The sequence below is a fragment of the Ascaphus truei genome, chromosome 1, assembly GCF_040206685.1.
Source record: "Ascaphus truei isolate aAscTru1 chromosome 1, aAscTru1.hap1, whole genome shotgun sequence".
NCBI lineage: Eukaryota > Metazoa > Chordata > Amphibia > Anura > Ascaphidae > Ascaphus > Ascaphus truei.
The window spans coordinates 444,449,638-444,466,978 of record NC_134483.1 but is presented as its reverse complement, the minus strand read 5'-3'; the positions used below and the strand labels follow the sequence as shown (position 1 = coordinate 444,466,978).

Here is a 17,341-nt window from a genome sequence, read left to right as displayed (position 1 = left end):
ATTCAATCTTGGAACCATCTTTATTAATAACAATAGGTTCCAAGATTTTTATTTGTTGCAGCACTTCTTTCTCAATTATTGAAAGGGATTTTTTACGTTCATATATAATTAACCGCATTAATTCCATAGAACACTCATCGAGTATTCTATTCCATTCCTTCATAAAATGTACATTATCTTTACCAAACGTGGGGGATTTCAGGATCCATAGACCCCTAGGTATCCTTCCACAGTCAATGTATCTCTGCGAAGTGGTTTTCTCTAACCACAGTTTATCGGTTAATAGAAGCCTTTCTAGAATTTTAAAATGTTCCTCAACTGATAACTCTACATCTGAATCTTCTCCATACTCTTTTTGGTCTTCAGTAAATAAGCGATAAAATTGCTCCTGGCGTTTGTCCCTCAGGTTCAATATACTACAAACCATGATTACTAATAGTGCAGAACTTAACACAATATAAAAGTGCAGTACAGTGATTACTGTTTTTTCACTGATGTGCAGCACCTAGAGGCAAGAGGAATTTAAGCAGAAAAAAAGAAAACTGTAGTACTGATTGACACGTGAAAGGGAAACAGTATTTAATAAACTCTAATCTCCATAAAGGTGCAAGTGACCAAAGGGGCTAATGAATAAAATATATATGACCTTATGTTGAAGTAAACTAAATAGCGCCTGCAGCCATCGTAAGGGGTGGCTCAACACCCCTGGAACTAGGGAAATGAAACATAAAACACAGCGCACAACGCTAATAGTCAAGAAATTAATACAAAAATGTATAATAAAAGGTTAAATGTTCTGCGTACATCAAGCAAGATTAAGAAAGCATCATGAAAGCATGGAGGGGATTACCACACGCTGGAACCAGGAACCACAGGTCGGAGTCTCAGCTGGTTAATTCATACAGGTCGGCATTGAAGTAGTCCGGTGATCCCAGATCTACAGACCCCCCTCGGGTCTAACTGCAGTCAGGAATGTCCGTTGTGTCCTTAGTGTAGCCGTGTGGGTAGGAGGGGCTGGTACACTTCCAATGTGGGATCCTGAGTACTCGCCATGTCCCTCACTCTCCACGACACTGTCAGCTCTTTCGATCACGTGACCCTGGTGCGCTGGTCACTCTCTGATGACGCAGCTCTCACAGGATCTTCTCCACAGACGCCAGGAATCAGTGTGTTCAGGCCCAGTGGACAAAAAAGTTTAAGCAAACTTGCAGTGGGAGAAAATGTAGATGAAGCTAGTATGCAGCTATTTGGCATTCATCCAACGAGTTTCGTAGCTAAACGCTACTTCAGGGAATGAGAAATTGGGGCAAGGGTTTAGAATAAATACCCATCAATCCTGGATGATAGGTCAAGTTCTCAAATTACCCGGCGAATCATCTGGCTTGCAGGGGAAAGTCAAACTGCTGCATACGTAATAAACATTTATACACTTAATGAGCAGCATAAAAAACACATAAAAGTGTACAAATTAAAGTACACATATAAAATTACAAGTATAAAACATTACAAGGATAAAAAAATTAATGAACAGTAGATGCTGAAAGAAAAAATATATCAAAATTAGAGATACAGTAATCGAATATTACCAACAACATTACTAAACTAATCCCAGAGAAGAATAATGAGAAAAAGGAACATTATGTATAAGAGAGCAAAAGATAGACTTTCTGGATATATAAGCTTGAATCCCTCTCCCCAAAAGGGTTAAATGAGGATATAGATATCTGGTCCCTTTATTAATAGTATTATCTTTTGCTCTCTTATACATATTGTTCCTTTTTCTCATTCTTCTTCTCTGAGATTAGCCTAGTAATGTTTTTGGTAATATTCGATTACTGTATCTCTAATGTTGATATATTTTTTCTTTCAGCATCTACTGTTCATTAATTTTTTATCCTTGTAATGTTTTATACTTGTAATTTTATATGTGTACTTTAATCTGTACACTTTTATGTGTTTTTTATGCTGCTCATTAAGTGTATAAATGTTTATTACGTATGAAGCAGTTTCACTTTCCCCTGCAAGCCCGATGATTCGCCGGGTAATTTGAGAACTTGACCTATCATCCAGGATTGATGGGTATTTACTCTAAACCCTTGCCCTAATTTCTCATTCCCTGAAGAAGTAGCGTTTAGCTACGAAACGCGTTGGATGAATGCCAAATACTGTAGCTGCAAGTTTGCTTAAACTTTTTTGTCCACTGCGCCTGAACACACCGATTCCTGGCGTCTGTGGAGAAGGAGTGGCTCAGTGAGTAAAGACACTGACTGGCACTGAGAGTCTGAAGCAGGGGAGCCTGGTTCAATTCCCAGAGTCAGCTCCTTGTGATCATGGGCAAGTCACTTTATCTCGCTGTGCCTCAGGCACCAAAAACATAGATTGTAAGCTCCACGGGGCAGGGACCTGTGCCTGCAAAATGTCTCTGTTAAGCGCTTCGTAAAACTAGCAGCGCTTTACAAGAACATGCTATTATTATTATTATTATTATTATTATCCTGTGAGAGCTGCGTCATCAGTGAGTGACCAGCTCACCAGGGTCACGTGATCGTAAAAGCTGACAGTGTCGTGGAGAGTGAGGGACACGGCGAGTACTCAGGATCCCACATTGGAAGTGTACCAGCCCCTCCTACCCACACGGCTACATTAAGGACACTAAGGACATTCCTGACTGCAGTTAGACCCGAGGGGGGTCTGTAGATCTGGGATCACCGGACTACTTCAATGCCGACCTGTATGAATTAACCAGCTGAGACTCCGACCTGTGGTTCCTGGTTCCAGCGTGTGGTAATCCCCTCCATGCTTTCATGATGCTTGCTTAATCTTGCTTGATGTACGCAGAACATTTAACCTTTTATTATACATTTTTGTATTACTTACTTCACTATTAGCGTTGTGCGCTGTGTTTTTTGTTCCATTTCCCTAGTTCCAGGGGTGTTGAGCCACCCCTTACGACGGCTGCAGGCGCTATTTAGTTCACTTCAACATAAGGTCATATATATTTTATTCATTTGCACCTTTGGTCACTTGCACCTTTTATGGAGATTAGAGTTTATTAAATACTGTTTCCCTTTCACGTGTCAATCAGTACTAGTTGCACACTGTTTTCTTTTTTAACCTTTTGGAGATCCCTGTTGCTTAACACTGCATTAAAGAGATGCTGAAATCTTACTTATACTAATGACCTGATCTTAATAAGTCATTTTTCAAATGGCTTTTGCCTTTTTTTAACCTTTTTTTTTTTTTTTAAGAATTTTACAGACCATTTTCTTATTAAAGATAATTTGAATTATTTTCTATTTTTAATAAATGTGTATTTTATATACTTTTTTTTTTTTTACAAATCCTGACTGACATTGAAATCACAATACAGCATGAATGCCACTTACAGCTCATTGAGCCATTTTTTGTGCTTAAATATTCTGCACAATATGTTTACCTGCTAATTTTTTCATTAAATTAAAAGGACCACTAATCTCATTTAATTACATTATTAAACTTCAAAGAACCTTATCTGAGAAGATTAAGATACTCTAAAACAGTTTTTCTGGCAGGGCCCTCTGTAGCCTGCATGGAAAACGGTTTTGTACTTCCCGTGCAATAGAAAAAATTTGAGATAAATACTTGACTGAAGCATTTGTGCCTTCAATAAAAATTAACATAAAATCAAAACCGCTAAGAAAAAATAAAGTTGGTAATGTGCTTTAAATAGCGCCACATTGAGTTCACTTTCCTGGTTTCTAGAAAATATGGTGTCACGGTTAAGTCCTTCCCATGTCCTAAATAAACTACTTGTTTTTCTCTGTTCATTTTTGTATGGATTTTCAACCTCGTGTCAATGTACAAATGTTTGTGTTGAACCTTTTAGTAGGGTCAATATAAACCTATCACTGTTTTATTTAAGCATAGTTCAATATGAGCCGCACCACTGCTTTGAAATTCATGATCTAAAGTGGATTTGAGCATTTCAGGGGCAGTAACTGTTGCTTGTAATGTAATGGGTTCATACAACAGTGATCCTTTGAAAAATAAAATCAATAAAACCATCTACTAACTATCAATGTTTTAAAATATTCTAGTAGGGCATCAATTTAGGTTGCAAGTTTCCCAAAACACATATTTGCCAATAATGGGAGCATCTGTTTTATAAATACATGATGCTTACATTTCCTCTACCAGCAAGAAGATGAGGCCGCCTTGCAGGAAGCTTGATTGCATAATGAAACTAGTTGAGCAGTCTTGTTCTGGTTACATTGCTGTATGTTGTGTCGGTGAACGTATACAAATTCCCACTCGCATAACTATTCGTATCAGCAACAGTGCTGTGGCTTTGCCTTCATATTTGTGTTGTCCCCACTCCTGGTATTTTTCTTATTGTGCAATGACCTTGGATGCAAATAAAGGCAATCAACTCTGACGAACGGGCAGCTTTGCTCATGTAACCCATTAATTTGGGTATTAAAAAGTAATTCCTAATTCTTCCTCGAAGCAATTAACAATCTGAATGATTTTGTGGTGAATGACAAGCTTGCTGTTTGAATTTCAATAGAGGAGTGAATATATGTATTGCTATTATGCTACACTACAGTAAGGATTAATTGTAGCTTTTAGGATAACTTTTGTGGATCAGTAAGAGAATTATTCACAGATGTAATTGTTTGCACCGATATTTTGAAAGCTCCCAGCTCTGTAACAGTTGTATCACTTAGAGGCTTATTCAATAAGCTCCATAGCGTTGATCTCCAAACGTTCATCGAAATACTCCCATTTATGTCAAGGGAATTTTCGGCCGAACGCAGTGTGATCACCCGATTCAGAACGTATTAAATAAGCCCCTTCGGTTCATGAAATGAATTGCATGTTGACTGCTAAAACTTTGACTCAGGCCCTCATTCTCTCCTGTCTCGATTACTGTAACCTCCTGCTGTCCAGCCTTCCTGACTCTCGCCTGTCTCCCCTACAATCTATCCTTAACGCAGCTGCCAGAATCACTCTGCTCTTTCCTAAATCTGTCTCCGCGTCTCCCCTGCTGAAATCCCTCTCCTGGCTTCCTATCAAATCACGCTTCTCGCACTCAATTCTCCTCACTTTTAAAGCTTTACACTCTTCTGCTCCTCCTTACATCTCAGCCCTAATTTCTCGCTATGCACCATCCCGACTCTTGCGTTCTGCTCAAGGATGTCTTCTCTCTTCCCCCTTTGCATCTAAAGCCCTCTCCCGCCTTAAACCTTTCTCACTGACTGCCTCGCACCTCTGGAATGCCCTTCCACTCAATACCCGACTAGCACCCTCTCTATCCACCTTTGAGACCCACCTTAAGACGCACTTGCTTAAAGAAGCATATGAGTAGCACCGTGGATAATACTATACACATGATACATCAACCTTGGCCCTCTGTATACGCACTTACCAGAATTCCCTCCTACTGTCTCTGTGCGTTCTCCCTCCCTACCAATTAGATTGTAAGCTCTTCAGAGCAGGGACTCCTCTTCCAAAATGTTATTTTTATGTCTGATGCACTTATTCCCATGATCTGTTATTTGTTATTTATGATTGTCAAGTGTATTACTACTGTGAAGCGCCATGTACATTAATGGCGCTATATAAATAAAGACATACAATACATCCAGGAAAAAAACCTGTGTTCTTCAATCCTTTGTACACAATATTACATTGTGGTTGATTTATTATGCTAGATCTGTATAACTATACCACACGTACATCAAAACCCATGACAAATGTATACCTCACTTGGAGTCTGGGACTGATTTGTCTGCCAAAGTTTTGGATTAGCAAAAGAGACGGTATACACGACTCAACAGTAGTAGATATAGTAGAGTGTATAAATGATGCCCAAATAATACTAAGTGAGGTGTATGGGTGCTACTTATGCAAAGTGGGTAAATGTAGGAACTAAGGGAAGGGTCTGTGATTGAAAGTCACAGTCCAACCAAAAGACTTGCGTTATAGGTGCACACCTGGGAAAATTAGAACGTAACTTTTAATGAATATAATTAAAATAAAATGGCAATAATAAAATAAACTGGCGCAGCGTAACACTCGTGCAATGAAAAATTGTCCAAATTAAGGATGAAGCACAGAGCTCAAATAGTACCTTGTTGTGGCTAAACTGAGACTGGCTAGTTGAGTCTATGTAGATAGTGGGGAAAATACCCAAGATGCCAAAAATATCAACAGGGACAGAGGCAGAAAAGTATATGGCCTATATAAGTGTAATGCAAACACAGCACACCCATCTAAATGATTAATACCTTCGAGAAGGATGTAGCTGTATACAGTGTATAGCATGTGTGTAGTACCAAGCTGAAAGTAGGAACAGGGGTAATTGATGACCTAAATAGGATTGGCAAATGAGGACAAACTAGCCAGCCTCCGTTTAGCCACAACAAGTTACTATTTGAGCTCTGTGCTTCATCCTGTTTTTTTAACTGAATTCTGGCAATTTTTCATTACATGTGTGTTACGCTGCACCAGTTTATTTTACTTTACCATCGCCATCTTATTATATTCATTAAGAAACATTTAATTTGCCCAGGTGTGCACCTATAATGCAATTCTTTTGGTTGATGTGTGCCTTTCTATCACAGACCCTTCCCTTAGTTCCTAAAGTTTTGGATTACAATTAAAAGGGAATTAATATGTTAAATTCCAAAAACTGTTACCATATGCCTGCAGGGCCTCCGGCCGCCGACAGCTTTCCTGGAGTACAGAACTAGTTTCCACTGGGGTGGCCCTGCGAGGCACCCCTCTTTTTTTACCTCTTTGCTCTCAACCCCTCTTATTTCCTCCTCTCACCCCCCGCCTACCCCCATTTGTATTTCTCTCTCGTGGGGGAGGGAGGCCCTGTGCCGACCAGCGGGGGACGGAGGCCTGTAAGCAATCAGAGGCCTGGTAGAAGATGGGTCCTACCTATGGCTGGGCCCAACTTCTAGAGCCGCCGGGTGCGAGACACTTGTCCTTTTGTGGGTCTGGGCCAAAGAATGTCTTGCGTTTTAACAGTTGTTACGTAAGCATACCATATGTAACATGTAACCACTTTAGTGAGTCATATATGTAATGCTAAGGGGCTTTGTCTTTGTCATTTACAGTTAATGTTGACTGATGTCTGTTTACAATCTATATACACGTTTAATTTTTACAAATAGATCCCTACACACATATATACAGAGCGAGGAAGGGAGAGAGAACCCCACCTACCCAGCACACAAATCTATATTTGAAACACTTTACCAACAGCTGTATGTTTTTGGCCTGTGAACGGTTTTCACGGTTCATTTAATTAGTGACTAAGTAGTAATGAAATGTATGTATTGATTACTTCTGTTACTTGAAGAATCATTATAAACCAAAACTTCTTAAGCTTTCTTATACAGAGATTGTAGTCGTAACACTCCTTAGACATGTCACTGCAGTACTGACAGCTATCAGCAGAATATTTATTAAAACATTAATTATGTTCTCCAATCTCCTCCCTTATTAAACTGTTATGATAATTAAAAAGTATTCAGCTCTGGGCTGTGATCTTCACCAACACTGAAAGTCGTACAACTAATGTGCCTGTTTTAGTACATTAGTAGCCAGACTGCTTTGTAGAGCAAGGCAAAAGTCCTCTTCATCTGTATTTCTGACATGCACTGTGTCCAAGAAATAGATGCCAAAATGTTGTTTAATGTATTGTTTGAGCTTGTTAATGGAGCAAGGATTCTGGAGGTGGGAGCACTAACATCTGCCTTATTTAGTTTTGCAAAGAGCCCCGGGCCAAAATTCCCAACAGAATCTCTCTCTGGTTTTAGCCATGCATGGTTCTCTGTGTCAGCAGAAGAGGAATATAACGCGTCTATTTTTAAATGATCTGGAATCCTAAAGACAAACCCTTCTGGTGTCAGTAAGCATTACTCACTCGAATGCATGCCACGCTCATGTGATAGAGCTTACTTGGTGGATCTATGCTGCCATCTGCTGTCATCTAGGTCCATTTTTCAGTGGATAGAATACATAGGAGAGAAGCCTTTGAATGGGTTATACCGTACTAAAAAGTACACAGAATAAGTAACTTATTCCAATTAGAAAATAAAAATCTATATATTGTGATTGCTCTCTATGAAATTGTATTATTGACTGTAAGGTTTTCAGATTTTCCTCCCTCCCTAGTATTTTTTTTTAAAAGAAATGCTCACAATGTGTAGTGGCATTATCAGCATAGGAGACAGCTATATTGTAAAAAGACTTGACCGCATTATTTAGTAGTGTAAGCAGAAGGCTCAGTGGGTAAAGACACACTCTGAAAATAACGACACTGAGTTTTGAAGCAGGGGAACCTGGTTCAATTCCCGGCATCGCACCTTGTGACATTTTTTTTTGTGACATTGGACAAGTCACTTTATCTCGCTGTGCCTCAGGTATCAAAACCATAGATTCTAAGCTCATCTGGGCAGGGACTGTGTCTGTAACAATCCTATGTGCTGCACACAGTGTAGCGCTATATGAAATAAAAGTTGTTGTGATTTTTCATTTATTTCTGCAATTTCAGTCTCTTCCTTCATATTATTTGCAAGCATTTCAGGGAGGAGATTCTGTTCTAAATGATGGTACAATTGCAGGGAGGAAACAAGTTTAATATATCGGCTGTTTGCTTGACAGGGGAGCAAGGTGTGCCTTACATGTAAGCTTTTGAAGAAATAAAGATAAACAACTTCTTTCTTCAGCTAATTCTGTTCACCAGCATAGGGGGTGTTTTAAGAGGAGTCGTTCAATATCCTGTGTAACTAAAGAAACTTTTTGTTTAGTTCTCTATGGCTTAAAATAAATCCTTACTAATGTGTTGCTTAGAAAGATATGATCAGTGATGTATTATAATAATGTGTGTTTGCTGTAGATCTCCACATTTAAAGCTGCAGTCCGTCCGAATTACAGCATGGGAAACTGGGGGTCCTCGGGAACTAAACCGTGTTATTTTCAGCTAAAGTATGGGGACCACCCGGTTTCTGAGATGTACCAGTGTTGCTTCCTCAATACCTAATTGGCTGTCCAATATGAAGCCACAACAGATGCCATTTGCGGCTTTCTTCTGGCCTGAGAGCCCACAACATTTGGCTACCATATTAAACTCCGGATTGCGATTATGGGGATGAATATGTGTAATTTCACTAGTAGGTATCTCGGGAACCAGCGAGGGTGTCCCAAAGGGCTGGAAATAATGTGTTTCAGGTCTGGATGACACCCCAGTTTGCATGCTGGGGAAAGAAAATCAATGGGTAAAAAATAAATTAAAAAGCAGTCAGTCCTACGATGAGCTACAAAAATTCCCTAATCCTTAATTGTAACTGATGTGGAATATATTATACTCGCATAAATGTATTTAGGAGACAAAATTATTTCTTTCACGTCTTCACACTACTGAAAAATAGAATCCATTGCGCAAAAGGGAAACCGGTGTGTGCTATGTTTTACGGAGTCTCTGACTATAGCAGTTAGCTTAATGCATATAGAAAGTAGCATACCATTCTGTGGTGCATTATTCCAAATGAACAATTGGTATGTAACTTGAGTGGTGTATCGTTCTCTGCATTTATGTTCTGTCCCTCCATGGCAGTATGTTTCTGCTTACCCATCCTAATGTAAAACTGTAGGTATTTTGTTTCAAAGGGAAGCCATAAGCTATATCTGCACACACAATGTGCATTTTTTGTTTGCTTTGTGTCAAACTATTTGTACTGAAGGATTAAACATGGGGAAACAATCCTGGTAATTGAGAGAATGCTTTGCTCACCAAAACATGGCCCTAGAAGTCTGGCGTTGGTCATCCAGGCTAAACTACAGGGCAGAATCAGTGTGACTATAACAAATAAACAAAAATGTTTAATTGTAAGAATAACTGGAGGGGAAAAAAAGTTTGGTATTTAAAAAAAAATTAAAAAAAATATATATATATATATATATATATTGTATGTGTATATATATATATATATATATATATATATATATATATATATATATATATATATATATATATACACTGTATATATATATATATAGATATATATGTATGTGTGTATATATATATATATATATATATATATATATATATATATATATATATATATATATATAATCGTATAATAGTGAAGCATGCATTGCAGACCTCTCCAGGGTCTTCTCTGCTTTACTGTACTTCAGCAGCTGTTATTACAAGAATACAGAAGTCATTTTTAGTGAACACATTCTTTAGTTGCTTATAATTTATTTTGTATTCAAAAAGGTTGCAAACAATAGTGTGTAGCAAAGGTAAGGATTTTCAGTGTATGACAGCATGAGGTTGATAATTGCACTTTTTTTCCTTGTATAATACATTGTATTCTGTAGTTGTTTGTACCGTTGAAATTAATGATATTTGCATAGTAAACAATATAATTCTTTTTCTTAAGGTTACAACAAGGAACACGGTGGATTGGAGCACAGCAGATATGAAGACAGGCTTTCTCCAGACCCGCCAGAATCGACACACAGGTACTACAGTATATACAAAATTTAGTACCTAAAATATTCTTACCTTTTCATCCTCTCAGATAGTTGGAGAACATACCGATTTTTATCATATTGTTGTGATAATAAAATTGAAGAAAAGTCAATACTGACATTTTTTGTTTTCGTGATACCAAGCTCCGTCACCTATGGGGGTCAGTAATGTTTTAGGGGCCGTTAAAATTACCTGTTATTTAAAGCTGCAATCCGTGCTGATCGCCATTTCTTTTGCATTATATTTTTTCCTTTACAAGATCTCTGGCCTTTTAAAAAGCTGTTTTTATTTTTACAATCTAATTCTTTGTTCGAGAGATGTTTGAAAATCAAGTGTCCAGAGGGTTAAAATTAAGTTCTCCCAGAGTACTTTGCAGTTTATTGCTTCTCAAGATGGAGATTAGGAAAATTGTTTATTAACGCTTAGAAAAACTTAGCATGATACTAACATTTATGCGTTAAACTCATATAGGCTTCTAATAATTATTATTATTATTAAAAAGTTTGTATTTTTTCCTATTAAACAGATCTTTATCTTGATAAATGCATTTATCACAATAAATGTCTTAACCCCTTCAGTGCCTTATGGACGTTTAATATACGTCATGCAATCCTGCACATTGGAGGCCCTTATGATGTACATTGTACATCCTGCAGTCTCTAAATCAGCTCCTGCCAGTTACAGAATCTCATCTGCCCTTTGAATGACCACCTTGTAATATTGCATCAACATTTCTCAAACCTATTCAGTGTAATCTTGGACATAAAAATATCATGGTATTTCCCTGGGTCTCCTGAGTGCATTGATACCTAAAGGGAGGTATCACCTACCATGGTAGGTGATACCTAACTGGATGTATCAATGTACTCAGGAGACCCAGGGAAATATGGTGTTATATTTATGTCCAATATTACACTGAATAGGTTTGAGAAATGTTGAGGCAATCTTTGTAGTTGGTGGTCTTGATATTTGTCTCATAAATGTACATTGTTTTTAACAAAGATTCCCAGACAGAGATTTTTGTGGGAAAAGACATGCTACCCATGTTTGAATCACTTGGGATATGTAATTTCATAAAATCTATACTTTTGTGGGGGTATTTTTCTGATGGGTGTAGTTTTGTCTTGTGAATGATTTACATCCACCAGGCCATTCAGTCCTGAAAGTTTCTAGTGTGAAGTCTGCCGAATTTTGTGTCTATTCGCCAAAGAAAGTGTAATTGAATGAATTTGAGATATCTGGGACAATATTAAGAAAATAAGTCTATTTTGTTTTCTTTGATATTTGACATCATATGATATGCAATGCACCAGACATCAATGAAAATCTCAACTTGTGCTGCAAAAATATACAGTGTGCATAGATACATTTGAAGCAGAAAATTTGAAAATGTGTGTGACCGCGCAGGTGGTATACATTCTTGGCACTGACCGGGTTAATATTGTTAGTGAGACTTTTTTTATTTTTTACTTTTTGAAGCTACATTTTTACAACCTCACAAAATGTTGTGATGACAGTAACGTTTTGCAAAAGTATTTGTAAAAACAAAACAAAAAAATGATGGCCCACTCAGCCATTTAGAAGTATACAAATGCTAAAATGTAATTTAAAGCAAAGTATGTTTTATTTATTTTTAAGGAAACAAGTTTCTGACTCCAAAAGAGAGCCACGATCCCCAAACCTGTTGCCAGTTTCTAAAGATCACAGCTTGAAAGAAATGCAAATGAACCAATCGGATGACACACGGGAAAGTTCAAGCTGGCAAAATTCCAGTTTATCAGAGAACATCCATTTCTACCCTGAAAATTCCCCATCTTTTAGAGAAACTCCTGTGGTTCCAACAAAAATGGTTAATACTAATGGATTCATTCATTCTCAGCTGCAACGTCCTGCAACCAGTGGATCGTTTTCACCACCGACCGCCCAAAGGCTGCAATATGTAAACTCTCCATTTTTTGCATTCAATGAAAACCAGTCAAGTCAGCCCTACAGCAGAGATTACAATCCGGTTATAAATGGTCCAGCCCCTCCCCTGCCCCCGAAGAAATATGCACGAAGCCCTGTTTCAAGAACTGAACAACATTTTGCACCAACAGTCAATGTTAAACTTTCTGAAACATTGTCACGTGTTCGTCCTATTCGTGCTGAGAGATATTTACCTGGTGATTTTTTAAGGCATGAGTCTAATATAAAGAAAGAAGCATTTCATGGAAATGAACTCCATACTAACAAACCGAATCTGGCTGGTTCTTCAATGTATGACTATCGGTCAAAGATGGGGGATTCACACAGTGTGGGATTAGATGCCATGTCTCCGAATGTAAATGATACTATTTCACTGACCACATACTTTTCAGTGGACAATTGCATGACCGACACCTACAGGCTGAAATACCACCAGAGGCCTAGGACGTATGTGTCTGAGAATGCTGGATTCCACAGAGAGCCTGGTCACTTACAGCTGACAGAAACTGTGATGGAACCAGCATACCACAGGACAGTTCACAACACTACTCCATTGGAAGCACGATCAAAACCAACATTAGGAAGTATACCTTGTAATAGATAGACATTGGCATTTTCAGTCCATCAGAGTCATTTCCATTTGCAGTGACTTGCATTTTATGACATTGTCAACAATGGTTGTACATAGACCAGTTTGTACTGCTTTGTAGAGCTAAACGAAGGCCATTTACATGGCCAAATTTATCTTTGCTTTTATGAATAATGCTCGATTGTATACAGATGTATGTTAGGAAGTCAAAAGCTTTCTGTCAACAAGTATTAGTTGCTAATTTCCCTCCAAAAAAGAGCAAATCCTATTTTGGTTTCTGTTGATCTACATCCCAATTTTAAAGCAAAGGCTGCAAAACACTAATATGAATGGGCTAAAAATCCATAACCTTACTTAAATTATGCATTTAATTTACTTACCTAAACAACAACCTACACATGCATTTCAGAACTGATAAACAGAATATATTGATGAACTGTCAGCCATACTTTCTTTGCATTTTGGGGGTCTGTGAATGTGTTGCATTGAGGGTGCATTTTTTAAAAATAATTGTGCATGATTACATTGTAGTATCTGCAGCTCAACGCCTTCTTTGCAATCTTGCTCTGGTCAGGTTCAGAGAGAGGTTAGCTTTGATACCCTGTTAATATTTAACATGGATTACGATGTATGATACCGTGCTTATCGGCAGAACATGTGTTATACAGCTTATGGCTGAGAAATAGCACGGCGCTACAGAACGTATACCAATTACTTATCTCTCAAACCAAAATGTCCTTAAATCACAAAATGGCACATTTTTAAAATCGAGGAATATAAGTGCATAACTTAGTATCCCTGCATTCAAAACTATTGAAACATAAATATTTGTCCTACAGAGCCTGCACACGCCCTATCTATAAACAAACTATATAAATTATACATACTGTACATCAGTTTTTCTTTTATATATATATATATATATATATATATATATATATATATATCAGATGCAGTGTGGGTGTGACAATTGTATCACTGTGCACATGCATTGCAGTGAAATGTATTTGCACTTTCGTTCTAAGGAAGCTCCAAAATACATTGGCATCAAATAACAGACCTGTGAGAAATTATGGTTGTTAGACCATTTCATTATTTCCTATGCTATACATGACATATTAAGAAGGCTTTCTCTGAATTCAGAGAAACACGAAACTGAAAGTGTTGGCACTTTCTTGTGAAAGCCATATGTTTTATAGAATAATATTCAGGAATTAAATGTGCACTATAGAATTTGAAAGCAATTCATACTATTTGTAATCTTTCTGAAATGTTTTTTTTTCCCCTCACAAGCCTGTGAAGAAATAAAGGGGCTAAATTACGTCGTTTCTGATATTTAGTTTAGCTGCAATGTTCCCTACAGGCCCTTAATTATACATAAACTTTGCTATTCAATGCAAATATTATTTTTTCACTTTGGAAACCCTAAGAAGTTGAATATAGGTCCATTTAACGTCTCAAACTCTTGCCATTGCTATGGCAGCCACTACTGCTAGGAATGCTTATTTACCTAACTGTCCCTCCTTTCTGGTTCTTATTGTCAGAGGATCTGTTGCCATATACACAATGCCTTGAATATGCAAGTGCTGCAAGAGAGGTACTAGTTGTGATATTAGAAACCGAGAGAGCACAAAATGGCCTGGCTTGTCATTTATTCATTTTATCTTGCTCCTTTTGCTTTCAGTTGGTGATTCTGCTGCCATAACATTAGCCACTATACCATATCACTGCAGCGGCCTGTCCACTCTAGGCATCAGGATAGATTTATGTATTGGCAGTGTCCTTTGATAATAGCAGTGCAAGTTTTATTCTCGCCGTTTCAATCTACAGTGGCAGTTTTCTTCAACATTTTCCCTTAAAATCCTGTATTTACATTTCATAAAGCTACGTATGACTCATACCTCATAAAAGGTCCAGTCCGTTTATTCACGTAAACGAATAACCGTTTGAGACTAGGCTGATTGAATTAACATATTAATTGCACCTTAATGATGTAAATAATGTTAAGACATTTGTGTTTTGTTTTTACAAATTGCCTCTACTTTTCCTTTGTTTCCCCCTATGTGAAATATATCTAGTAGCGTTTTGTTCTGGAGGTGTATTTTAGTTGTACATATTAATACCGTAATATATTTCCTCACAATACTGTATTTGTTATTCACATTAAAGGTATTTCCTGCTTCTGGTATAACCTGCTTGTCTGGAGCAGAGACCTGCTGCTCCTTTTGATAGTGCTGTCCCGTCTGGTAGTAAAGAGGTTTGACTACTTGTAATGCATGGACAGTACACGGATATCTAATATATCTGATCTGTATACAGCAAAGATTTAAGAGTTATGCGCTCATTCACATGTCTCAGACAGGTCTATAAAAATGCCTTTCACCATAGTCACTCGGCATACAATGATTCTGCTGCAGCAAGGGATTCTGGGTACTGACATGCAAGTGAGCACTCTATCACTTTTTGCTTCTTATCCAATTTAACATGGATCCCTATAAGCATACGGCTGCCATTTTACACCGCTATTGCAGCTAACCCACTCGGACAGCTGTTTTGACCTTTTAGGCCTCAGTGTGCAAATGCAGTTTTGCCACTAGCTAGATTTAGCCTTTATTTAGAGGATACACTCCATTGCTGGCTGCAAACACTTTCACTACTGAGACCTGAATGCTTTACAAGTGTTTTGTGTACTTAATGGTTTTATAAGTATAGAATGTCTGCTTTTAACTTTATATGGCTTTGCTTCTGTGCCTATTTGATATATATATTTTTTATATGTTCTGATGTAGCGATATAGATTTGTAACATATAAATATATTTTAAAACTGCTTGTCATAAAAAAACAGTAAATACATTTCTTAACTTTTCTTTCTGCAATTGGTATATTTCTTGTGGAAATTGCATTTTACTTGGACTTTTGTTACTGTTACACATTTTTGTAAATATTTATACGTTTGGAACTAGACCATGAAACTAACTGTTTAGATCAAATGAAAAGATATAGTGATTTCTTTTAGTTTCAAAGTTACAGTGCAATACTTTGTGTTAAACTGCTTTTTATAGTGATTTAAATGTAAAACCAGAGGTGCCTTACTTTGTCAGATATATGGATCAATTTGTATAAATGTAAGATTATTATATTAATGACGTAAATAATTTGGCACCTATCTCTCCCATTAAAGAATCATCCAAAAATAAGACCGTACAGGTACGAGTGAGAATACCATGACACATTTGGCATGTTGCATTGCAGTAAGCAAACCGGGGGCAAGGGACGCAACATTTTCTATGGGGGGTGCCGAACCGAGCCCCGTGCTTAGCGGCCCCACGCTCTGCCCCACATTTAAATTGGTTGCCGGGGGAGAGTGTTGGGCCTCTAACTGCCTCTGACATTCTATCCGGCTTCTCCTCCTGCATCTTCTGATAGCGACGATGCGTTGCAATGATGCCGTGACATCACAGAGGAGGAGATGCCAGAGGGTGGATGACACAGTTTAAGCTTCCCCCGTGTAGATAAACTGAATAAAGAGAGGGGGAGTGGGAGAGAGAGAGATTAGCCATTGTCCACATTTTGTTAATATTTTTATGTTGTCAATTCAAGATCAATTGATGGTATAGTGATTTCCGCTCTATTGCTCATTGAACTGTTAAAGGATGAAGTCTGGAAATCTTTTGAGACCAGTGTGGCAGGTAGAGCTCTAAATCACAATTGTGAAATAGATCATCTTTTAAAGCTAGGGGTTTTCAAGCAAATTTGCACTACAAATACTATGAAGACTCACTTTATAGGGCACTATTTACTAGTGATCTGTTTTTAAGGAAGCTATCAATGTTGATTTACATAAGATGGGCAGGATTTTACTTTCGAGGAGTAAGTGAAGTTTTCGTGCAATTGTCCTATTTTTATCTGGATGGATCTGTTTATAATAAAAAAAAAGTTAAGCTTATACAGTATGTGGGTATGTCGACACGTGAAGACAATCAAAGAAGTAAACCATGTGCAGAATGTGTATCCATGTAATAAAATATTTTTTTTTTGTAAAAAAAAAAAAAAGACTCCCATTTTTTTGATTGTTTTCAAACAATGATTTAATCATGTTGCTACCGGATGGGCTAGCAGTGCTTAAGCAATCAACACATAATATTGCTGTCTACCGGGCAGAGTGAGAATTAGTGACCCATTATGCCTCTAATTTTGCTAGTATGTAAACTTCATGGCTTGCATGAAGCCATTCCTCACACCCCTCAAGTGT

At 37.6% G+C, this 17,341-nt stretch overlaps 1 protein-coding gene across 1 annotated transcript in view; it reads left to right on the top strand.

The window, feature by feature from the left end:
• Positions 1–17,122, top strand: part of USP53 (ubiquitin specific peptidase 53) — a 73,153-nt gene extending 56,031 nt beyond the window's left edge. Inside the window, exons 14-15 of the mRNA XM_075616242.1 lie at positions 10,443–10,524; positions 12,173–17,122. Of these exons, the coding sequence (XP_075472357.1) occupies positions 10,443–10,524; positions 12,173–13,103 (1,013 nt within the window). The 3' untranslated portion in view covers positions 13,104–17,122. The remainder of the gene's footprint in view (positions 1–10,442; positions 10,525–12,172) is intronic.
• The last annotated feature ends 219 nt before the right edge of the window (positions 17,123–17,341 follow it).